Source organism: Scleropages formosus, chromosome 2 (genome assembly GCF_900964775.1).
Source record: "Scleropages formosus chromosome 2, fSclFor1.1, whole genome shotgun sequence".
Classification (NCBI taxonomy): domain Eukaryota; kingdom Metazoa; phylum Chordata; class Actinopteri; order Osteoglossiformes; family Osteoglossidae; genus Scleropages; species Scleropages formosus.
Window position 1 is genome coordinate 38634941 of NC_041807.1, and position 25864 is coordinate 38660804.

The window sequence follows — 25864 nt, forward strand, 5'->3', positions numbered from 1 at the left end:
TATTTTTAATCTACTGCTTGAACCACCAGAAGGAAGTAGAGCCAGTAAACAGTTTTATTTCTGTAAACTGAAAGACAACTTTATCAAGGGAAAATCGTACTTTGCACAGTCACCACCAGGGGGCGTAGTAGCTAGTGCTTGAATTACACACTGTTAGAAGTTCAAATTCCAAAGACAAAGCAGGCAGCACAACAACCCAAATAGAAGAGGACGCTTTATTTAGAATCATTAAACACACAAGAGTAAAATACTCACGTTAAAAGAGCACAGTAAAACTGAGCTAGAGGGTACAATCAGTTCTTACATCTCAGAAGCAACAAATAGTATACATTAGTAGCTTTAGTGTAGTATGCATCAGTATTCAGTAGATTTCAGAAGAAAATTTTGTAAATTTCTTAAGCATCCTCCTGACAGACATGTCATGATGTACAACAAAATATAAACTCGCCAGTTTTACCTGGGTATATTTTTACAGCCATTGATTTCTCGAACGATTTTTTTCTGAATTTCTGTTAAATCTCGCTCTTCTGAGAGTATTTTTAGCAATATTTAATAAGGAAGCACAACACCACTAATAATGTTTATTACGCGGATGATCCACACTTCGGCTCTGCTGCCAGCGGCACAAAATTGCACCGGTGCGGACAGGGAGGAAAAAAAAACCCTCCGCTCCCGATACGATCCTACAGCCCTGGTTCCTGGCAGCCGGAAACCGGAAGTGGTGAGTGCAGCGCTCAATCCGCCGAGTAAGAAGATCGGTTGAGAAGCAAAAGGAAAGAAATAAGAAACCGAAAGTTTACAGTATATGAGTCATGAGACTGCGTTGTTTTTTTTTCGAACACAAACGACGAATATCTGATTAAACAACATATAGTAAATAATTTACAGAGCTGTAAATCAACGTGTACTCCACTCTTCTTATACATTTTATATTTTATGGTAAAAAAAGACATTTTTACGAGCTTTCTCCTCCAGCAGGGCTTTCCTCAAGGCAGCCTTACAATCCACAGGTACAGTGCGCACCACAGCTTTCACACCTTACAGTGTAATAGCACAGTCTTCCCCTAGGGGCGCCCTTTTGTGTACAGCTACAATATACAGGACTATATTGCAACTGCTACCGCTCCTGCGACTCGGAAAAAAAAAAAAAGAAATTCACAGACATGACGAAAGATCCTTAAAATAATGATATAATGTAATATATATATACACAAAATGTATTATGACTGCTCAGGGTGTAAGAAGATTAGGAAGCCATAATGCTTTTAAATATAAACACGCCCATGTCTCACAAAGGAACTTTATAAACGGTAATTAAAAGTTTCACAACGAGGAAATAATACATGATCTTAGTAAAAAAGAAGAGCGTTATATGAAACAATTACTTATTCTTACCAGTCGGGCAGCACAGGGAATTTCCGTCTTTTCCCAAATTGACTTCGCTTGGAATGTGGTTCCTTGGGCAAAAGAGCAATATTTCCATAGACCTCTTGCCACTGCTTATGTTCTAAGAAATGCTGAATTATGGAAACCACACTGGAGTCTTTGTTCCCCCATTCACATCCATGGCTGCACTTTAAATGAAGGGAAGACAAGTTAATTTTCTTTGTCATATTTTGTATTTAACTTTTTCATTTCACCGTGTAAATATACACAGAAAATAGGTTTTGGCACTTTTATAAAACATTTGAAACTAATTGTAATTGCGCCTTTGAGCAATGATGATTTGCTTTACTAAGCACTTTTCAAGACAACTTTAGCTTTGATAGGTGTATATTTTTTGGATGTATAAGGGTTGGGGTGTAGGGATAATATGTTTTGCTGAAGCAGTTTAAATATAATTCACAGTGTTTACACCTCTAGTTCAAATTAATCAACTTTATACAGTGCAAACTTTTAACCAGCTGCCAAACTTATGCAATGAAAAAGCACAATAATAATAATAATACATGTTTACAAGGGTTTACACATCATTGTAGTGGAGGTTGGTTACATGAGTGGTCACCTTGTTTTGACGTTTGATAAGAGTCACATTCCTTGGTTATGTATTCAATTCAGGTGGTTGTTATAGAGCTCTCTTCTCATCAGAGTGACACAGAGCACTGTGCCAGGTTGTGTTGCTAAAAATACAAAGTTACAGATATAACACATACAATTAACAATAGAATGAGGCAGCTGGCAAATATCCATTAAGAGCCAAAGGGAGGAAAATAAACTTCTGGAGGTCAAAGTACCAGTGGCTGCCCATCCTTCTTGGACTTTCTTCTGTTATGACAGGGGACCCGTGAGGATATGTCTACTAAGTATAACTCTCATGATCTACAGCCTAACAGAGACTATAACTAGTTGTCTGGGCCCAAAGTTGCTGGATACATTTTAGAGGTGTTCAGTCATAATGATAGACTGTGTTGCCAAACAGGTTTGTATTAAAATGTTTTTGTTTTGTTTCTTCTCTGGAAAAACCCTGAATTCACCTAGTCAATTTCTGTCCAGGGTCGTGAGATGAAGCGCAGAGCTTTGGAAAGCAGTCCCTTGCGGGACTGTAGTGAGGATGCTGCTGCCTCACAAAAGAGTTTTAAAAGGTAAGAGGTGATGCGAGGGCATTAACTGGTTTTAAAAAGACAAGTTTCCATCTTACATGCATTCTATCTGTGGTAAGCAGGTTAGCTGGGACTATTATCAGAATTTTGAAGTATAAGGATAATTGTAAGGTCTTTTCTGCTTTTTGTTTACAGTGTCCATCAGGAGAGATCTGTGTCACCTGTACCCAGCTGTATATCTTTGAAGAGTGACCAGTCAATGAGTGAACCTATCATGTTTAAGGATGGACAGTTTTCTACAGGTCAACGGTAAATATTCTTTTCAACCAAATGTCTTTATGACGCAAGATGTGTGTGCAGAGTCATACAGCAACATCTGGAACCTTTAGCTCCTCTAGAGACATACCTTATAATAATATTTCTTTTTATTTCAAGTAACCCCAGAAGCCTCTAAAATCAGTTTTTCAGTGTTGTTTTCTTTCCATGTTATGTGTGACGTATCTGCAGAAGGAGGATTCTTATGAATCAGAAGTTAGTAGTATAAAGATAGTTGAAGGGTTTTTACTTATCTCTCTTGACAGTGTTCAGCTTGAGAGACCAGTGTCACCAGTACTCAGCTATACATCCTTGAAGAGTGATGTGTCGATGAGTGAACCTATCATGTTTAAGGATAGACAGATTTCTACAGGTCAACGGTAAATATTCTTTTGAACCAAATGTGTCTATGACACAAGATGTGTGTGCAGAGTCATACGACAACACCTGGAATCATTGTCTCCTAGAGAGACATACCTCATAATAATATCTCTTTTTATTTCAAGTAACCCCTGAAGCCTCTAAAATCAATTTTTCAGTGATGATTTCTTTCCATTTTATGTGTGACCTCTCTGCAGAAGGAGGAGGATTGTTCTGAATTGTATCAGAAGTTAGTAGTATAAAGGTAGTTGAAGGGTTTTTACTTATCTCTCTTGACAGTGTTCAGCTTGAGAGACCAGTGTCACCAGTACTTAACTGTATCTCCTTGAAGAGTGATGTGTCAATGAATTGCAGTGAAGGTAAAAAAAACATTGTCTCCCATTATCGATTGTGCACTGAAATGTAGGGAAAATGAAGACACATAAAAATAGTTGTTAGGATAATGATACTTTGCATTTATCGTATGCATTTTTACAAAGCGACTGACAATGTTAATCTACCTATAATTATTTACCAATTTATACAGCTGGGTAATTTTTAGTGAAGCAAGTACCTTACTCAAGGGTATTGTAGCTGGAGATAAGAATCGAACTTGCAATCTTTGGAGCCAAAGGCAGTAGCTTTAACTGCTATGCTACCAGCTGTCCCGCTTTATTAACCCATGCAGAGATTTTTACTGAGAAGTGTACCCATTAATGGCCTCATGAAGTGTTTGATGGTAATGAAGTGTTTTACATTGTGCTGAAATCAAGTGCTCATAGTTATTTTAGTAGTGATGTAGCAGGTGTGGCCTTCAAAATGCTCTGGATCGTTGAAGGGTGATGAGAACATTGTCTGGCTGAAAACATTGTGCTGACAGACTGAGGTCCAGAATTATTTTTGTTTGTGGAATGTTTTATATTGTGTTTTTATCACTGCATTATTTTTAACACTGCATAATTATCATTTGTTTAATCTTTTCAGATTTATGATTAAGCTTATTAATTCATTTTTTTAATTGGGTGACTTTCACATTTTAAGATTTTTACTTCAACTATCAAGATTATCCAGCACAGTAAATCACCCTTAATAAAAATATGAGCTAAATGCTACATAATGTGGATTTTAAGTTGCTTTAGAAAAAAAATTCTGATAAATAAATAAATGTAAAGGTAAATGTATTAAATATTATAATCAAGCTTTCTAATATGTTCTGGCAGATGAACTCCTGATGACATGTCAGCCTAAGCTGAAATCGCATCTGAAGAAGAAGTTTGAGTGTCTTTTTGAAGGACAAGCTAAGCAAGGAGACCCAGCCCTTCTGAATGATATATTCACAGAGCTCTACATAACTGAAGGTGGTACTGGTGGGATCAGTGATGAACATGAAGTGATACACATTGAGAGAGCACTCAAGAAACCACCAGTACAAGAAACTACAATCAAATGCAGTGATATTTTCACACCCTTACATGGAAAAGTAACACATCTAAGAACTGTGCTGACACAGGGGATTGCAGGTATTGGGAAAACAGTGACTGTGCAGAAATTTATTCTTGACTGGGCAGAAGGAAAAGAAAATCAAGACATTAATTTCATATTTCCTTTTTCTTTCCGGGACCTGCATTTCAGAAAACTTAAAGAATTCAGTTTGATAGAACTGGTTCATTACTTCCTCCCTGAAGTCAAAGAGTTTGGACTCACTCAGCTTTTTAATTCCAAAGTTTTGTTTGTCTTAGATGGTCTGGATGAGTGTCGCCTTCCTCTAGATTTTAGGAACAATGAGATCTGTTCTGATGTAACAAAGCCAACCTCACTGGATGTGTTGTTGACCAGCCTCATTGAGGGAAAACTGTTTCCATCTGCTCTCATCTGGATAACTTCCCGACCAGCAGCCGCAAGTCAGATACCTTCTGAGTGTGTCCATCGGGTAACAGAGATACGAGGGTTCAATGATCCTCAAAAGGAGGAATACTTCAGGAAGAGATTCAACGATGAGGATCTGGCCAAGAGGATCATCACACATGTGAAGTCATCAAGGAGCCTGTACATCATGTGTCACATTCCAGTCTTCTGTTGGATTTCAGCCACTGTTCTTGAGAGGCTCTTTATTGAGGAACACAGTGGAGAAATTCCCAAGACTCTCACTGAGATGTACACACACTTCCTGATATTTCAGACCAGTCTGAAGAATGAGAAGTATCTGAAAAAACGAGAAACGGAGCCTCTGAAATCTTTAGAACTGGATAAAGAATTTGTTCTGAAACTGGGGAAGTTGGCTTTCAACAGCCTTTCAACAGGAAATCTCATATTTTATGAGGGAGATTTGAGAGAGTTTGGCATTGATGTCAGTGAAGCTTCAGTTTATTCTGGAATTTGTACAGAAGTGTTTAGACAGGAGATTGGGTTTTATGAGGGGAAAGTTTACTGCTTTGTACATCTGAGTGTTCAGGAGTATCTTGCCGCTTTACATCAGTTTCTTTCAAATACTGACCCTGAAATGCTGAAGAAGACCGTAGATCAGGCCTTAGAGAGCAAGAATGGACACTTGAACCTCTACCTCCGCTTCCTTCTTGGCCTTTCAATGGAATACAGTCAAAAGCTTTTAAAAAGACTACTAACACAGACAGAGAAGAGATCTTGTAACATTCTAGAAATAATCCAATACATTAAGAAATTAATTAAGGATAGTCTTTCCCCAGAGAAGACAATATATCTCTTCCAGTGTCTGAATGAACTGAATGACAGTTCTCTGGTAAAGGAAATACAGAATTACCTGAACAAAATATGTGATTTAGAAAAAGACATCTGTTGCACAGAATGGTCAGCACTGGCCACTGTATTTTTGATGTCAGTAGAGGAATTGGATATGTTGAACCTGACAAACTGCACCTTACATGATGATGGTCTTCAGAGGATGGCGCCTGTGATCCATGTCTCAAGAACTGCTCTGTAAGTCCTTTTATACATTTGTTTAATGTTAATGCTGAAAACGCTTTCTCTACAAGAAAAGATAAAATTACACAATTTAAGAAGTGCAATGTTATATGTTTTTATTACATTCTTTATAATATAAGCAACTGTAAAGCAACTTATTTACTTTTATACATCTGCTTAATCTTTAGTTTGTTAATTAAAGGTATGTACCTTACTCATGCAGACTGCAGCAGCAGGTGGGATATGAACCTGCATCCTTTAGTTCTTTGTAAAAATAAACCATGGACACACGGCATTTAACTCACTTACTTAAACATCATGGTGCTCAGGCTTCTTTCTGGTAGCAGGGCTGTGGTCTGCCTTAAGATAGGTGTCAAACCCTAGCTTTAATTTGTGAAACTTACAGAAATGGTGATTGGTGAAGAATAAAAGTGAGGTACTTGACACTTTGTTTGTGAATTCCGCGGTGTGTCATAGAATCTGATCCAGGGAACTTTTTTTTTTTTTTTTTTAATTTTTTTTATAGCACCAACATTTTTAAGCCAAATTATCAAAATGCCTTTGTCAATGTAGCCTTCAGTAATAAAGCCTGATTAGTAATGTCATCGTCCATATGCTTTACTGGAGATACGCTTAGGACGTTACATGAGACTTCTTTGTCTGAATGATCGTGTTTTACTTTCTAGGTTGAAAAGGTGTTTTCTCACTGAAAGTTGCTGTGAAGCTTTGGCCTCAACTCTGAATTCAGACTCAAATTTGAGAGTGTTAGACCTGAGTAACAATGACCTGTGGGACTCAGGATTGGAACTGCTCTCTGCTGGACTGGGAAACCAACACTGTAAACTGGAGACACTGAGGTCAGTCCTACTGAGAACTACACACTGTAACCTTTATAGTTTGGCGGCAGGTACTTATTGACTCACATAGTATGTCTGCACTTTTGATTTTTCCACATTCAGGAAATGACAAACTATACTGGTTTGCTTTTTTCTTTCCTGGGCTTCATTCATATACTACTGAATTTAATGTAAAATCTGGAAAAATAGACAAAATTGTTAGTACTCTTTCATGGCACTGTAAATTAGTGTTAATCACAAAAATGATAAAAATTAAATGCTAGTGAAAGAAAGGATCACAGCACATATGTAACATTAGGAACAATAATGCAAAATACATTTCTGCAAAACATTTGTGCTTCGTGGGTGTTGAGGTCATACTCTTACACAGGAGAGGTAGTGATACTGATAGATGCCTCCTTAAAGGATAACATAAGTAAATAATGTTGCAATTAAAGGGAAAGAAACACTCACTTGTAGGTTTCTTAATTCTCCTTTCATTCTTTCTCTTCGCCAGTCCAGACTGGTATATTCTTTTCTGTGGCATGATTGGCATTCGCTACTTTTCACTTGTAGAATTTGTGGGATAACCACTAAGTCAGAAGGCAGCTCATTTGTAAGGGCCACCTGCAGCCCTTTATGCTACATATTTGTAAATAAGGCCAGATCTGAGAGATGGGATCAGAGCCTGTAATTCAAGGTTTGTGGCACTGGCATTCTCACTCATTTACTATTACAAACCAGCAGTTATGTAATCATATTTTATACTGTTATTACAAGTTTTTAAAAATGTTTTTACGGTGCTGAGATGAGTGATTTTTTTTTTTTCCCCTCCCCCCCCTCCAGATTGTCGGCCTGCAGAGTCAGAGAGGGAGGCTGTGCTTCCCTGGCTTCAGCTCTGTGTTCGAACCCCTCACACCTGAAAGAGCTGGATTTCAGCTACAATCACCCAGGGGACTCAGGAGTGAAGCTGCTCTCTGATCCACTGCAGGATCCCACCTGTAAACTGGAGACACTGAGGTTGGTATAGAATGAGCAGTTGAGCTCTAAATACGAGCATGAAGTTCCATTTTCCTGAAATTCCACATATCTAAAAATGGGTCTGTCAAATCCCACTGATATATTAAATGGTTCTACATGTGTAATTCTGTCTGTTTAAGGCTGAAGATGTGTGGACTCACAGAGAGATGCTGTGAAGCTCTGGCCTCAGTTCTTACATCAAACTCCTCACACCTGAGAGAGCTGGACTTGAGTGACAATGACCTGCAGGACTCAGGAGTGAAACTGCTCTCTATTGGACTGGGGAACCAACAGTGTAAACTGGACACACTGAGGTCAGTACTACTGGGGAACAGACATTGTAAATGATCAGTAATCTGGGTATCAGTGAGAATACAATGTTTTACTTCTTCTTTACAGACTGTCTGGCTGTTGTGTCTCAGAGAGAGGCTGTACTTCTCTGGCTTCAGCCCTGTGTTCGAACCCCTGTTCCAACCTGAGGGAGTTGGATCTGAGCTACAATGACCCAGGGGACTCAGGAGAGAAGCTGCTCTCTGATCTACAGCAGGATCCCACCTGTAAACTTGAGATACTCAAGTAAGTGCTTTGTGTGTGTCTGTGTTTGTGTGTATCTCATGGCTGCTAACCCTCATACATGTCGCAGGACTCTGTTTCCACACACACTTCATAGACAGGCTGGTGTGTCTCTCAGTCACTGTGTGTCCTTCTGCTTCTCCTACAGTGTGGGCCATGGTGGAAAATGCAGGATCAGACCAGGGCTCCTCAAATGTAAGTGTATCTGTACTGAACAGCTGCTCTTAATACGTTTTGCTCTTTTAACTTTTATTCTTTCAACGAGGGCTGGAGTAGGACTCACTTTCAGCACAGGTATTAGTTGCTTCCCTTCCCTTGAGCCCTGAGCAGAACAAAACAATGACGAACTATAACTCATGTAGCTTTCATGCTGGCATATTAAACAGTGATGCATAAGAAGAAAACATCAACACACAATAACCAAGAAAACCAAAACGGTTTCTTTTTCTTTTTGTGCGTTCTCCTACCTCAATGAATGGGCTGACTGTGGGAAAAGATCCTTTTCGCTCTGGGGTGAGTGCAATGAAGTTAAATTCAACTCACAGAAATCGCATATTTACATTTTTTCATTTAGTAGACAGTTTATTTCGAAACGGTGTACAGCTCAAAGTAAGTAAAAGTGTATTTCTCCAAAAGAAATACAGATCCAAACACGCAATTCTGTTTATTTTGGAGCATATTCCTTGCCTCCTCTGCATTATTTTCTCAGAGCTTATGTTTTGTTCTTTACTGCGTGTTACAGTGCACATTTACATTTTTCTATGTTTTAAACAAATTGTTTGAAAAATATTTAATGTTTAAAAGAGATCAACAGGAAATATTGCAGGCTCGCACCCACATGGCTGATATCTCTCAATCTTTAATTTAACTGCCAACTGAGAAACACATTCTGAAAATAAGAAAATCTCACCATATGATCATTAGCTGACTAATCCAGATTCAATTTCGGCAGTACCGATTTTGAGAGAAGCCATTCCGCACGCCCCTAAATTCAGAAACTTGGCTTCAAGCTGCTTTGCATCTTTGTGTGTGTGTCTGCGCGCGCACATTCTTCTACCTGTATTTGGGAGAGAGGCCAGGTATGAAAGCCAGCTAGTCCACTGCTCAGGTTGCCTGGTTGTGGCATCTAGTGAAAACCTAAAAATTGCCCTGGGAAAAGTCCCGCCTCTCCTCATAGCCACTCCAGCATTGCTTTTAACGCTCTTCACACTGTTTGGACTTGTACGTTCAAACGCAGGTTAAATTGTTGCTCAGTCTGCATTGAGTTTGCATTTTCTCCCTTTGCCTGTATGGGTTTCCTGTCGGTGTCTGAAGACACGCACCGAAGAAAGCTTCGGTAAACCACCTCTGTACCCTCCCCTACCATACTATGAGTGGTCTCAATGAGTTGTTTTCAACTTAACGACACTAACCCTAACCCCATCTTTCCCTACAGAGTTGCATGTGTTATATGAATAGATGAAGATTTTAACATAATTTTAACAGTGTTTTTACTGTTTTACCTGCAGACTCCTGTCAGCTGACACTGGACCCCAACACAGCAAACACACACCTGTACCTGTCTGAGGACAACAGGGAGGTGATGTGGAGTAGAAAGAAACTGTTATATCCTGATCATCCAGAGAGATTTGATTGTTGGGCTCAAGTTCTGTGTGTAGAGAGTCTGTCTGGTCGCTGTTACTGGGAAGTTCAGTGGCATGAAGATGAGGCTCGTATTGGAGTGACTTATAAAGGAATCAGTAGGAAAGGAGATAGTGTTGACTGTGTGCTTGGATACAATAAAAAGTCCTGGGTTCTCTTCTGCTCTGATAAGAGTTATTATGTCATTCACAATAACAGACGTGCCGTCATACCTGTACACCCATCCTCCCACAGGATAGGAGTGTATCTAGACTCAGCAGCTGGGACTCTATCCTTCTATAGTGTCTCCTCTGATGAATTGACCTTCTTGTATAGGTTCACGTCTGAGTTTAATGAAACCCTCTATCCTGGATTTTGGGTTTGCGGCTCAGTGTCTTTGTGTAGGCAGCTGGTAGTCTAGTGGTTAACGCTGCTGCCTTTGTACCCAAAGGTTGCAGGTGTGAATCACTTCTGGCTGTAGTACACTTGAGCAAGGTATTTACCCTAAATTGCTCCAGTAAAAAAAAGTAAATAAAAATTGTCCATCTGTTTAAATGGGTAAGTAATTGTAAGTATCTTTTGAGAAAAGTGTCAGCTAAATGAATGTAAATATGTGAATTGGTTAGAAACAATCCTTAGTGTGTAATAATGTGTGTACAGTATTATTTGTCTGTGTAATGCTCCATTATGTAAAGAGTCTTTAAAGGATCTAGACAGTTTACAGGGTTGGATTTAGGTTCAATGTCCAGACATAAATCTGGTCTTAAGTCCTATTCCCATGCCCTTTTCATGTGATTTTTAGTTTAATTTCAGTTCTTAACAAAATTCTGTACCAATGGAGTATTATCTGTTGGGGTTTGTATTACTTTGTATTCTAACTAAATCTACCTGTTGAAAAATTTGAGCAAAAATTATCCTTGGTCCTGTACTTATAACTATAATTTCATTGTATTGCGCAATAGTACAAGAACAAAGTCTTCAATTCAGTTCAAGTACATACTAAGTACAGTAATACTAAGTAAATGCTAAGTACAGTATTGCCATACAAAAGTTATTATTCTTTATAGTAATGACCCAGGTTACTGAAGAGTGTTTTGTGTGGAAATGTAAAATAGTTGTGCAGCACTAGCAGGGGCTGTCAACAACTGCATGGGAGTAAGTGCCATGCATCTTTCTTTGTCTGATCAAAGCCCAAAAGTGCACTTGCTGTAAATTATTATTGTACTGCCATTTGTACTTCATATTAACACAGTAAGATCCTCACCTAACCTTTCACATTAAAAATTATGTATAATTATTATACAAAAGAAAATATCTATTTTTCCAGTAGAAACACAATTATTTTTCTTTTTTGTGAAAATGTAATTTTTATGTGAGAAAAATGTCTAACAAAATCTCAACATTGATCCTGCCCTTTAGTTAAGGAAGGGACATGCTCTGTGGCAACCAGTGGAGGAATAAGATGTTGAGATGATAATTGCCTAATATTCTGCCCATTCCTACTATGTGTTGGGTACTGTGCCTCTACATTTATATTCCTTTTGTTAGCTTAACTTTACATTGTAAAATTATTCATTTTTTTTACTGTTGTTGGAGCAATGTACTGACCCTGAGTTGTACCAGTGAAAATATCCATTTCCTTTGGTCACAGACAGTAAGTCACTCTGTATTAAAACACCAGCCAAGAAAATAAATAAAACAAATAAGATGGGAATAGTGCTTTTACAGAACAAAATTTGTTTTTGTAGTATTGTAAATTATTTTAATACCCCTTTGATTTGCGGAAAAAATGCTGTCATGCTTTATTATCTGAAAAATTTGCAGTATCATGTGTACAAATGAGTTCATATACTTGTAAAAAATAAAGTAAAACAGGGGAACAGTGAGGGTTTGAAGAGTCATATGACTATGTGATACTTATTTGTTGTGTATTATCCCTGTCAAGCACAATAAGAAAGAGACAAAAGAATGAAAAGTATTTCAATGCCTGAACCCTCCCTCAACATCTCCACATTGCTCAAGAACAGGACAAACAAGTGGAACAAGTACATTTCACACATTCACCAGGATGGGCAGTTTCAGTTTGAAAGCAAATAGAGAACTACATTGGTATTAGCGCACTGTACACATCTACTGGCTTTGTATTTCACTGTATTACTATTATATATCGTAACAGCGGTCGTATTTTCGGGGTTCTTTCCGCGAAACAGAAAACGCGCTACAATGGGAAGGTTGTAAATGTACGAACAAGAAAATTCACCGGTGGAAACACAACTAAAGGTAAGAAAACAACAGATACATACTCTGGTTAAATTGGTATCTGCTTTGAATGTTTTCAGAATCAAGCAGTACTTCAATACTGGTTTATTAAAAATAGTTGTAAATGCTTTGAGAGTGAACATATGACGAAGGAAAACTCAGAAGAAATACTAATATATATAGATTAATATAAATATATATATTCAGTAAATGTACAGTATTTAATAATGTAAAGATGGACTTACATAACTGGTTAGTTGCACATAAATATGTTTATTAAAATTAGTCTATTTTCTTTGAACTTTAAACAAAAAACATACTTTCAATTAATTTTCAGAGAGTACTTTTCACACCACCAGAGTAACTCAGCTCTAAGCAAGGTTAGTGAAATTACTGAGAATGACTGAGAATATGAAACTCAAGCTTTATTCACCAAACATCTGCTTTCTTAGGCAAAACTGGACAGGTTCAAATACATGTTGTTTAAGTTTGCCTTTAGATGATGAGTAGATATGATTATATATTGTGCTGCTAACAAGGTTGCATTAATATGTTACATTTACGTATAAGATGCTTTTCTCCAAAGGATAGTATGAAGTGTTATTAGCCCACACACCTTATTCACCAAGGTGATTTACAGTACTAGATACAGTACTTACAATGGGTCACTCATCTATGCATCAGTGGAACACACACACTCTGTCATACTATGGGTGAACCTGAACAGCATGTATGTGGACTGTGGGAGGAAACCAGAGCACCAGAGAAAACCCACACAGACATGGGGAGAGCATGCAAACTCCACACAGACTGAGTGGGGTCCAAACCCACATCCTCTCACACCACTCAGGTGCTGTGAAACAGCCGCGTTACTTGCCCTGCCACCCATATGTTTTGCTGGTTTCGCTTATCTGTTGTCTGTAAAGAGACTGGACCGACCTGACAAGTTCCCGTTCAAAACCTGGAGATGGAGGATCCTGTCTCTGAAATCGGTGCCTCTACGGACTGTAAAAAGGGGGGTGCGGGTTCAGGAAAGACCCCCAAGAGGTGAGATGAGCGGTGAGAGCATTTTTTTTCGTGAACAAATGCAGAGTCAACCACATGAGGTTTGATCACACAACTGCTGAAGTACATTTAAACAAGCTTCAGACAGAAGCATGTCTAGCACAGCAATGACCAGACACAAGGCAGAGGCAGTTGCATTTAGACAGTTTCAGCTTCTGCTATATACAGTGTTATATATACACACACACACACACATCGTTTGAACCGCTTGTCCCATACGGGGTTGTGGGGAGCTGGAGCCTAACCCAGCAACACAGGGCATAAGGCTGGAGTAGGAGGGGAGACACCCAGGACAGGACACCAGTCTGTCACAAGGCACCCCAAGCGGGACTCGATCCCCAGAACCACCAGAAAGCAGGACCCAGTCCAACCCACTGTGCCACCATGCCCCCCTATATGTATATATATATATATACGTATATATACATACATACACACACACTCATATTATACACTACTGTCTACTGTTTCGACTATGCAGTGGCGCAGTGGGTTGGCCTGGGTCCTGCTCCCCACTGGGTGTGGGGTTCAAGTCCCTCTTCGGGTGCCTTGCGACAGACTGGCGTCCTGTCCTGGGTGTGTCCCCTCCCTCTCCAGCCTTATGCCCTGAGTTGCCAGGTTAGGCTCCGGTTCCCCGCGACCCCATATGGACAAGCGGTTCAGAAAATGTGTGTGTGTGTGTTTTGACTACAGTATCATCATCAATTATGCATGGACATTCCATCACATGCGGCTCATGACTACTACTATATTTGCATGGTGGAAAAAGAGTGAATTATGATTACCTTAAATTACCCTGGAAACAAATGAATTACCTTAAATTACCCTGGAAACGAATTATATTTGCAGTCATAGAATAAGACCTTTCAATGCAGTCACTGTAAGATCATAATGACGACATGTACAGAACAGCAACAGTGTGAAATATAGGATATATATAGGCATATTTCTCATGTATGGTGTAAAGAGGTGAAGTTAGCCAATCTCTCACTATGTTCTTTGAATAATGATAAGTTTTCCCATGTCTGTCCATAGTGTCCAGCAGGAGAGATCAGTGTCACCCACACCTAGCTGTGTATCCATGAAGAGCAACAGATCAATTCAACCACCAACAAACTTCAAGGAGGGAGAATTGCCTACATGTCAAAGGTAAATGTTCTTTTAAACCAAATGTCTTCAGGATGGGGGGTGCGGTGGCACAGTGGGTTGGACCGGGTCTTACTGTCTGGTGGGTCTGGGGTTCAAGTCCTGCTTGGGGTGCCTTGCAATGGACTGGTGTCCTGTCCTGGGTGTGTCCCCTCCCTCTCCAGCCTTATGCCCTGAGTTGCCAGGTTAGGCTCTGGCTCCCTGTGACCCTGTATGGGACAAGTGGTTCAGAAAATGTGTGTGTGTGTGTGTCTTCAGGACACAAAATGTGTGTGAAGAGACAAGTAGTAAAAGTGGTCACAAATATCTCATACCATGCAGTGTCCCTTTAAATCTTAAGTTACCCCCCCAATCCTGTTGAATGTTCTTAATGTAAGAATTTTTAGGTGTTTTATTCGATACAGCTGCTGTAAGAATGTTAAGTCAGCATTTTATCTGAAGTTGGGGGTCTAAGTGTAACTGAAACATCTTGTTACCTTTCTGACCCCAGTGTCCAGCAAGAGAGATCAATGTTACCTCCACCCAGTGGTTTTTCTCTGAAGAGTGATGGGTCCATGCAGGCAGTGAACAACTTCAGGGATGGAGAACTTCCTGCGGCTCAAACGTGAATGTTCTTTTAAACCCATTGTCTTAAACATACAAGATATATGTGAAGAGACAAGTAACATGAGCTGTAACTATTAACTCATATTAAATCACACCTTGCTGGTAATGTATCCTTTAATTCTAAGTAACTCCCAGGCCTCTTGAATGTATTTAACGTCATGGTTTATTTCTGTTTTATATCTGTTATACTGTATGTACAGATGTGAACTCTGAATATTATCTCACGCTGGGGGTTATAAGGGTAATCAAAGGATCTTCTCACCTTTCTGACCACAGTGAGGAGGAGACATCAGTCTCACCTGTATTCAGTTGTATATCCATGAAGAGTGATCGGTCAATGCATCCACCAAACTACTTCAAGGAGGGAGAATCATCTACCCATGAAAGGTAGATGTTCATTTTTAACCAAATCATCTTAGGAGGTGAGATGTGTGCCCAGAGACAAGTACCAAGAGCTGCCAGAACTGACTTACATGGAGACATACCTTCCAGTACATCAACTCTATTAACTTATTTAACCCCTAAGTCAGTTAAACGTGTTCCTTGTGGTATGTCTCCATGTTGTATTTATTGGATGTATTCCAAGATGTTAATTTCCATCATATTTTAAAAGTTAAGAACACAAGGGTAACTGGATGATCTTTTCTCCTTCATGTTTGCAGTGTCCATCAGGAGGGAGCAGTCTCACCTGTACCTACTGGTACGTCCACATAAAATGACAAGTCAATATGAGTGTAGTGAAGATGGGTCAGAAAGTTTATCACTTTCTCCAATTCTAGATTTATCATAGGAATATTAAATATCAGGAAAGGTTCATTCAAAACTTTGATATCTTGTCAGACATTACATTATATTTATTTTATTTATCAGACACTTTTCTCCAGAGCAACTTCCAATGAACTTTATGTAGTGTTACCAGCTCACACACCTTATTCACCAAGGTTACTTACACTGCTAGATACACTACATACAGTGGGTCACTCATCCATACATCTATATAAACCTCATTTAAAACCTAAACAAACAGAAGGAAAATATGAAATATGTACTGGAAAAGGTTGTGTTACCCAGTGGTACGAGCATCCGTGTTACAAATGGCAAAAAAATCACCCATCTCCTTGTTTTATTATATTGTTATATCTATTTCTTCTCTGTGGGTCTGGGGTTCGAGTCCCGCTTGGGGTGCCTTGCGGCGGACTGGCGTCCCGTCCTGGGTGTGTCCCCTCCCCCTCCGGCCTTACGCCCTGTGTTACCAGGTAGGCTCCGGTTCCCTGCGACCCCGTAAGGGACAAGCGGTTCTGAAAATGTGTGTGTGTGTGTGTGTGTGTGTGTATGTGTGTGTGTGTGTTATATCTATTTCTTCTTTGTTCTATTTTCGGAAAAGTCTCTGTTGCAGAGCGGAACAGGCCGCATTTCCCATTCCTGCCGTTAGAGGGCAGCAAAACGCACTCAGAGTTGGGAGGGAAGCGGAGGCGCGGGTGACGGTTGTGCAGAACAATTTCATTCAGCGTCTATTTAAAAATATGTATATTATAAAATAATAATAATATATAATACACATACTTTTACATAGGCTTCTCAACGAATAAATAGAGGTACGTTAAGTTCGTACTCTTTTTAAACTGCAAACTGAAAGTGACTGTTGCCCACATGTTTATGTGAAGGATCTGTCGCCCCCACGTGGCCACTTTTGCTGTATCCTCAGCTGCAAATGAGACACGTCGTTGTCGGAATTGCTTCAAGTGAAAATAAAAAGATAATAAAGTCCTTTGATGGACTGCAGTTCCAGCCACGCTGCTCCCTGCATCACACCCTGTGTCTTTCAGGATAGATAAATATATGAATAAAATAACTCAAGGAATGCACTTGTGATGAGATTCAGGAGTCCTGAAAGACACGGGAAGTTCATTCCACCATTGATCAATTATCAGTTGTTTTACCAAGATGTTGTAAGCTCAAGAGTTAGATTTTATTTAAACATTTATAGTCATAGTTTGGAATGTGGTTCTTCTGCGTTTTCCCAGATTTGGTGCTACAACATGCTATGGACCAATAAAAGAGCTATTTCCATAGGGATTTGTCCAGCAAGTATTTCACTGAGGCAGGATGTTACAAAATCAATTTCAAGTCCAAAATTGCTGAGCTGCATTCTCTTCTGATACTCTTCAATGTCTACTTGTTCATTCTTAATATTTACAGTTATCCAACCTAAATGGTGTTAAGCACTGGCAGGACTAAGGTGGACACAGGGTAGGAGAAAGGCACAGTGCAGCAGAACTGCATCAAGGAAACGATTCTAACAAAACTAGGTCAAAAGGGGAACTCAGCTTTCAGAGGACCAAACCATTCTTATTTCATACATGTGTTACGTATGACCCAAATACACACACATACACACACACACATTTTCTGAGCCGCTTATCCCATACGGGGTCACAGGGAACCGGAGCCTAACCAGGCAATTCAGGGCGTAAGGCTAGAGGGGGGAGGGGACACACCCAGGACGGGACGCCACTCCGTCGCAAGGCACCCCAAGTGGGACTCAAACCCCAGACCCACCGGAGAGCAGGACCCGGTCCAACCCACCGCACCACCGCGCCCCCATGACCCAAATATTTTGGTGAAATGTTTAAAATAGATTCTAAAAATTGTCTGATTTGTTTTGTCAGATGAACTCCTAAAGACATGTCAGTCAAAACTCAAATCCCATCTGAAGAAGAATTTTGACTGTGTATTTCAAGGACAAGCTAAGCAAGGAGACCCAACCCTTCTGAATGATATTTACACAGAGCTCTACATAAGTGAAGGTGGTACTGGTGGGATCAGTGATGAACATGAAGTGAGACACATTGAGAGAGCACTCAAGAAACCAGCTATACAAGAAACTACAATGAAATACAGTGATATTTTTACAGCCTTGCCTGGAAAAGCAACACATATAAGAACTGTGATGACACTGGGGATTGCAGGTATTGGGAAAACAGTGACTGTGCACAAATTTATTCTTGACTGGGCAGAAGGAAAAGAAAATCAAGACATCAATTTCATATTTCCTCTTCCTTTCCGAGACCTAAATTTGAAAAAGGATAAAGACTTCTGTCTGATCCAACTGCTTCATGACTTTCTCCCAGAAGTCAAAGAGTTTGGACTCACTCAACTTTTTCATTCCAAAGTCTTGTTTGTCTTTGATGGTCTGGATGAGTGTCGCCTTCCTCTAGATTTTAAGAACGATGAGATCTGCTCTGATGTAACAAAGACAACATCACTGGATGTGTTGTTGACCAACCTCATGAAAGGGAATCTGTTTCCTTCTGCTCTCATCTGGATAACTTCCCGACCAGCGGCCGCCAGTCTGATCCCTCCTGAGTGTGTTCATCGCGTAACAGAGATACGAGGGTTCAATGACCCTCAGAAGGATGAATACTTCACAAAGAGATTCAGTGATGAGAATCTGGCTAAGAGGATCATTGCACATGTGAAGTCATCAAGGAGCCTCTACATCATGTGTCACATTCCAGTCTTCTGCTGGATTTCAGCCACTGTTCTCGAGAGGCTCTTTGTCGAGGAGCACAGTGGAGAAATTCCCAAGACTCTCACTGAGATGTACACACACTTCCTGATATTTCAGACCAGTTTAAAGAATGCGAAGTATCTGAAAAAACAAGAAACGGAGCCTCTGAAATCTTTAGAGGCAGATAAGGATTTTGTTTTGAAACTGGGAAACTTGGCTTTCAACAACCTTAAAAACGGAAATCTAATATTTTATGAGGAAGATCTGAGAAAGTTTGGCATTAATGTCAATGAAGCTTCAGTGTATTCTGGAGTGTGTACAGAAGTGTTTAGAGAAGACTTTGGGTTCTATGAGGGGAAGGTTTACTGCTTTATACATCTGAGTGTTCAGGAGTATCTTGCTGCTTTACATCAGTTTATGGCAAATACTGAGCCTGACCTGCTGAAGAAAACAGTGGATCAAGCTTTAGAGAGCAAGAATGGACACTTGAACCTCTACCTCCGCTTCCTTCTTGGCCTTTCAAAGGAATGCAGTCAAAACCTTTTTAAAGGACTACTGACACAGAGGAAAATGTCTTGTAACATTACAGAAATAGTGGAATACATTAATTCAAGGATCTATGAAAACCTCTCTCCAGAGAAGACCATTTATCTCTTCCACTGCCTGAATGAACTGAATGACAGCTCTCTGGTGGACAAAGTACAAAATTACCTGAACAGGGAATGTCTTTCAGAAAAGGACATGAAACTCACGGAGTGGTCAGCTTTGGCCTATGTGTTGATGAAATCAGCAAAGGAAATGGATATATTAAACCTGAAAAACTGCACTTTATGTGATGAAGGTCTTCAGAGGATGCTGCTAGTGATCCAGGTCTCCAGAACTGCTCTGTAAGTCCTGTTATATGTCTTTTTCATGTCAGCCAGGGTAAGGCGGACCCAAGTGTGGTTGCACGGTTTTATTCTATACAGGATTTGCAGGCAGAATGTGTAATTGTAATCGTCGCGAAGGTTACCGATGAGCAGACGTCAATACAAGGAGAATCTGAAGTCGTAGTCCAAGAAACAAAGCCAATGGTCAGGAAACAAAGAAAACCAGTAGACGGGGGGACTGGGTTCAGGGAGGACAGAAACAGGGCAGGGTAGGAACAGGAACCAGAACAGGCACGGGAACAAGGACGAGGGTGAAACCAAAGATGCAGGCGAGATCACAGGAGATCCAGGTATGGTGAGCGGACGGCTCAACGAGGTTCCGCAATCTGGTCGGTCTGGCATCGTCCTTTTACCCTCCGTCTCCTTGATCATCCACAGGTGCGTTGGGTCGCGATGAGGTCGTGGGTGTGACGGTCTGTTTTAAGAGACCGCTGATATAACACTGCCCTCATAAAAAAGGGTCCTAAAAATGAAAAACCATTATAATGGCTTATTATTCAGTACAATGCCTTTTTTTTTTTACCTTTTAGTTGGTCATTTTACTTTCAGAAAGGTTATTTTTTTCTGTACTTTCATCATACACTTGTATTAGACATTTCTGAACAGAGACAGGTGTGATGTCTCAAATTCCAAAGCTTTCTGACCCTTAGTGGTGTCAGTCTGGCTTTTTTCCAGGTATATCTGTTGTATTAGCCTGTAATTTACCATGGAAACAATGGCCATTATTATACCGGTAGGGTCTGAATTGTGGGGTTGGACTTTGTCTCTTTCAGTACAGGTACTGGATGAAGAGAGATCTTCCATCAGCAAGGTCACACATTGTTTCATAACAAAACTCCATGCTCTATATATACTTCTTCCTTCCTTTGTATTGTAGTGTCATCAGAATCACCACCACATTATTAACAACAACAATAATACTAACAGCAACACTGTTAATTAAGAGGTAGGATCTGAACATGGGTCGTTCAGTTTATATATGAATTTATTCTTTTACCAGACACTTTTCTCCAAAGTGACAGTTCAGAGTAAAAAGTGTATGTCACAACTGGCGAGAAGGTTTAGATGCAGACATGGTATTTTTGAAGGATGTGTGTAACTATTAACTTAGTTATCCGAATAGCAAAAATTAGCTTTAATAGTACAAATGCCCTTACACTATTTTAAGTAAAGTTGATAATGAAACCACAATCAAAGATCTATGCTGTCAATATTTGTTATTAGTGCAACAGAGCTTCACTAACTCCATACTGTTTGTGTACTCCATAGAAAGGCCGACACAGTGATCCGATTAACTTTATTTCTTTATATAATAAATATCCATAACTCCAAGGGCCTGAAATATCCTGGTTTGCTACATATGAGTAAAAGTGGGTAAAAGACATAGTAGTATCAAGATATGTTTTTCCTTCCAGGCTGAATAGTTGTTCTCTCACTGAGAGATGCTGTGAAGCGTTGGCTTCAATTCTGAATTCAGACTCGAACCTGAGAGTTTTAGACCTGAGTGACAATGACCTGCAGGACTCAGGAGTGGAACTTCTCTCAGTTGGACTGGAGAACCAACAGTGTAAACTGGACACACTGAGGTCAGTACTACCGGAAACCAACCCTGTAAACTGGACACACCGAGGTCACTATTACTTGGGGACAATCCTAGGGTTTCTGAAGCCAGCATTGAGGTTAGGGCAGATAAGAAGCATTGTGTTTTGGTAGCAGTTGCAAGCAGAGTCCTGGCTCCAGCAGGTGGTGTGTTCAGCATCATCAGGAAGAACTGGTTTTGGGCTTTGTTTCATCAAGGCAGTATGATAAGGCCCAGGGTATAGCAAAGTACTGTCTGATTCAGGTGGAGGTATGCTTCTCAACATAGGATGGACAGAAGGTTGGATGGTAGGGATAGAGCAGCAGGGACCATGGGCAAATTGGGAACAGGCACTAGAATGTACAGTTTCACGGAAAGAGCTTAGGAGAGAGGAACTGCAACATATCACTTTATTGAAGTAGTCTCTGACATGCTTTCAATTCCATCTAACCTGTTCATCTGAGGAAATACTTCTCCGTCATGCTCAGTGGGGATCACAATAAAAAAAAAAACAAATATCTCTAGTCTCCTGTTTTTATAAAATTTAATTAGAAAATAGAGGCATACAGGTTTCAGTCACATTGGGTCATTAGGAGGGTTTAGACCATGTCATTACAACATTTTCACAAAATTACTATTACCATCTAGCGATGTTGTAGTTGTTTTTACAGTGCCTTTATAAGTGTTTGCCATGGCTGTACATACAGGTGGAATTTACAATGGTTCGACTTACGATTCTTTCAACTTTACAATAGTGAGCTGGCGATTAACATTCAGTAGAAACCGTACTTCGAATTTAGATTGGTGACCAGCCGTATAACAAAGCTGAGTGTAATATTTTGTTCATCCTTTGCAGACTGTCCAACTGTAAACTCACAGAGGGAGGCTGTACTTCTCTGGCTTCAGCTCTGCGTTCGAACCCCTGTTCACATCTGAGAGAGCTGGATCTGAGCTACAATGACCCAGGGGACTCAGGAGTTACTCTGCTCTCTGATCTACTGCTAGATCCCACTTGTAAACTGGAGACAGTAAGGTGAGTAGAGAGGGAGCAAACACACTCAATCAGTTTTTTGTTCTGTATATGACTAGCCAAGAGAGTGTTGTGTCCTGTGTGGGGTTAAAGTGCAACTGGGGTAGGAAGTGGGGAAAAGAAACAAGTAGAGATACAAACTAACCATGCCACCAATACTCCAAGTGTATTATGTTTTAAAAATGTAACTCTTCTATTTCACCTCCCTTTGATCTGTTTAAAACTAAAATTGTACTTTAATTTATACAAAACATCTGTTTTCTTTTTACCTATTGTGATTAAGTTCCATTTTGTCAAAAAGTGACATGCTGAAATAAATGTTCTCCATGTCTGATTTTGTCTTCGTAAGGCTGAAGATGTGTGGACTGACAGAGAGATGCTGTGAAGCTCTGGCCTCAGTTCTTACATCAAACTCCTCACACCTGAGAGAGCTGGATTTGAATAACAATGACCTGCAGGATTCAGGAGTGGAACTGCTCTCTACTGGACTGGGGAACCAACAGTGTAAACTGGACACACTGAGGTCAGTACTACTGGGGAACAGACACTGTAAATAAGGTTTCTTCAGTGTGAATACAGTTTTTCCTCTTTACAGACTCTCTGGCTGTTCTATCAGAGAAGGAGGCTGTGCTGCTCTGGCTTCAGCTCTGCATTCAAACCCCTCTTCACACCTGAGAGAGCTGGATCTGAGCTACAATCACCCAGGAGACTCAGGAGTGAAGCTGCTCTCTCATCTACTGCAGGATCCCACCTGTAAACTAGAGGCACTCAAGTAAGTATTGTGTGTGCCTGTGTGTGTGTGCTCTCTCCATTACGACTAACCTTTAAACATGTTTGAACTTTTTCCACCAGATAAATGAGTTCATGTGTCAGCATGAGATGATCAGTAAAGTGCTCATAGTGTCAGGTGCTCTCCTTCTAACACAGGGCTCTGAGTTTACACACACACTTCATAGACATGCTGGGTGTGTCTCTCAGTCACTGTGTGTCCTTCTGCTTCTCCTACAGTGTGGACCATGGTGGAGAGTGCAGGATAAGACCAGGGCTTCTCAAATGTAAGTGTCTTTGTACTGAAGAGCTTCTACTATCTATTCCATTTACTATAAAATTGTTTCTTAGTTTTTTTTTGTACTTTTGTACAAAACATGTTTGTTATTTGGAAAATCAATGTCAGATTTTTCACAATGAATGTGTTATAGCTAATGTGAGTTTATTAACAGCTGATGGGCTTCCAGATTTTGCATTCAGAAAATACAGTGTGGTCTGCTCTGTGTATTGCAGTATTCACAGGTTTTATAAACATGCATGTGAAAGATATAGGACCTCTTGACTCTTGTTTAGGGGGTAAGGTGGTGCAACGGGTTTAGCCTTTGCCTGTGCTCTGGTGGGTCTGGCGTCTGAGTCCTGCTTGGGCTGCCTTGCGGCAGACTGGCATCCCATCCTGGGTGTGTCCCCTCCCCCCTCCAGCCTTATGCCCTGTGTTGCCAGGCTGGGCTCCAGCTTGCCGTAATCCCTCTTGGGACATGCAGTTTCAGTCAGGATGTGTGTAGTTGTTGGTTATCCCAAAGTTTGTTTTTCACTTTAGTGTTTCTGCTTTCTCTCAGGTTCGTAAATCATAGATGAGGGAAGTGGGAGATTAAAATGACAGAGTGGTGCATCATCAGTGCTTTTGTGAACAAAGTTCTTGGTTTTCGGCCCTATCTCACATCCTGATCCTCATCTATAGTTCAACACTTTGGATATTGGCTGATAGAACGAGATCAAGGATATAAGCGGCAAAATGAGGTTTCTTTACAGGACTGTTGAGCTCACTCTCAGTTCCCACTGGACCAGTCTCCCCTGCAGGAGACCAAGGACACATAGGAGAGATTATCCTAAGCAGGACAAGCAGAGGGAAACTGAACTTGAATCACTGCTTGAATTGACATAAGTTTATCATGGTTCACAGGGCTCTGTTTAGTTTACAATTCAATATGGAAATTTTTTTAAATAAATGTTTTAACTGTTTTTCATTGCTTCACCTGCAGACTCCTGCCACCTCACATTGGATCCCAACTCAGCAAACACACACCTGTATCTGTTTGAGGACAACAGGAAGGTGACATGGAGGAGTGAGAAACAGCAATATCCTGATCATCCAGACAGATTTGACTGTTTTCCTCAAGTTCTGTGTGCAGAGAGTCTGTCTGGTCGCTGTTACTGGGAGGTTCACTGGAGTGGATATGGAGCTGTAATAGGAGTGACTTATAAAGGAATCGGGAGGAAAGGAAACAGTGATGACTGTGGAATTGGAGACAATGACAAGTCCTGGATTCTGAGCTGCTGTGGTGGGAGTTACTCCGTCTGGCACAATAACAGGGAGACTGCAATACCTGTACCCATCTCCCACAGATTAGGAGTGTATGTGGACTGTGTGTCCGGCACTCTGTCCTTCTACAGCATCTCCTCCGGTAAACAGACCCTCCTGTACAGGTTCACCTCCACATTCACTGAGGCCCTCTGTCCTGCTTTTGGGGTTTATTCCATGGGCTCTTTGGTGTCGCTGTGTGAGATGGAGTAAACACACACACACACACACACACACACACACACTCTCACTCCTCGGTGACTAATAGCAGTGCTGCGTGTGTCTCTGATATTCCTCTGTGTAAAACTCCCTTGTCTAAAAAGTTGTTGGGTTGGTCTCTGTGTCCTCTGTGTCCAACTTTTGCTAAAGTTTGGGTCTGAGTGCAGTTTCTGGTGTTCTGAATGAGGTGTCAGCTCCTGTTCAAAAAACGTGAGAAAAAAACTTTAAAATCCGTGTTGTTTTTTGCCTTTCAAATTCGTTCCCGCTTGAAAAAGACATAAAAGTTTATTATTTTTATTTTCCAAATCTGATATTTACAATTGTGCTATTAATATTAATGAATATTCAGTTACCGGCCAGCATGGTGGCACAGTGAGTAGCGCTGCTGTTTCACAGTCCCTGAGTGCTGTGAGAGAACATAAGTTCGATCCCTGCTTAGTCGGTGTGGAGTTTGCATGTTCTCTCCATGTCTGCATGAGTTTCCTCCCACAGTCCACAGATATGCTGTTCAGGTTTCCCGAGTGTGTGAGTGACACAAAGGAGAGTGTGTTTCACTGATGATGAGTGACTCTTTCTAAGTAGTGTATCTAGCAGTGCAAGTCACCTTGGTGAAAAAGGTGTGTGTGCTGGTAATACTATATAGTATCCATTGGAAGTTGTTTTCAAGAAAAGCATCTGCTAAGTGAGTAAATGAATATTAATTCTGTTAACATTTAAATATTTTGTATTTTCCAACCTGTAATTTATTGCAGAGCAAAAAAAAACAACATGCATTTCTCCTTGCTGTCTCAGTGTGGGGGATAATCAGCTTTATGGAGTGATTGCAGTTAGCATGATTTTTATTTTATTATTGCTGTATCCAAGACTTTTACAGAAACTATCTAACAAATTGAAAGATGTGCATTTCTGTTATTATGCTTCCTTGACTGCAATTTTAAATTAACCAGATGCTGGTTAACCTTATGTAATGCA

The 25864-nt window shown here is 40.3% G+C and overlaps 2 protein-coding genes across 2 annotated transcripts in view; one reads left to right on the forward strand and one right to left on the reverse strand.

The window, feature by feature from the left end:
• Window positions 1–25864, reverse strand: part of LOC108922356 (tumor necrosis factor receptor superfamily member 5-like) — a 533457-nt gene that overhangs the window by 96890 nt on the left and 410703 nt on the right. The gene's annotated exons all lie outside the window — the stretch shown is intronic.
• On the forward strand, window positions 5254–25377 carry LOC108922337 (uncharacterized). The gene is made up of 19 exons (XM_029247072.1): window positions 5254–6167; window positions 6839–7009; window positions 7835–8008; window positions 8149–8322; window positions 8408–8584; window positions 8730–8776; window positions 10090–10602; window positions 13408–13507; window positions 14561–14674; window positions 15162–15275; window positions 15554–15664; window positions 15940–15977; window positions 17947–19675; window positions 21133–21303; window positions 22153–22329; window positions 22676–22849; window positions 22922–23098; window positions 23335–23381; window positions 24354–25377. The coding sequence occupies exons 1-19, from the start codon at window positions 5269–5271 to the stop codon at window positions 24884–24886; spliced, it is 5640 nt and encodes a 1879-aa protein (XP_029102905.1). The 5' UTR covers window positions 5254–5268; the 3' UTR covers window positions 24887–25377.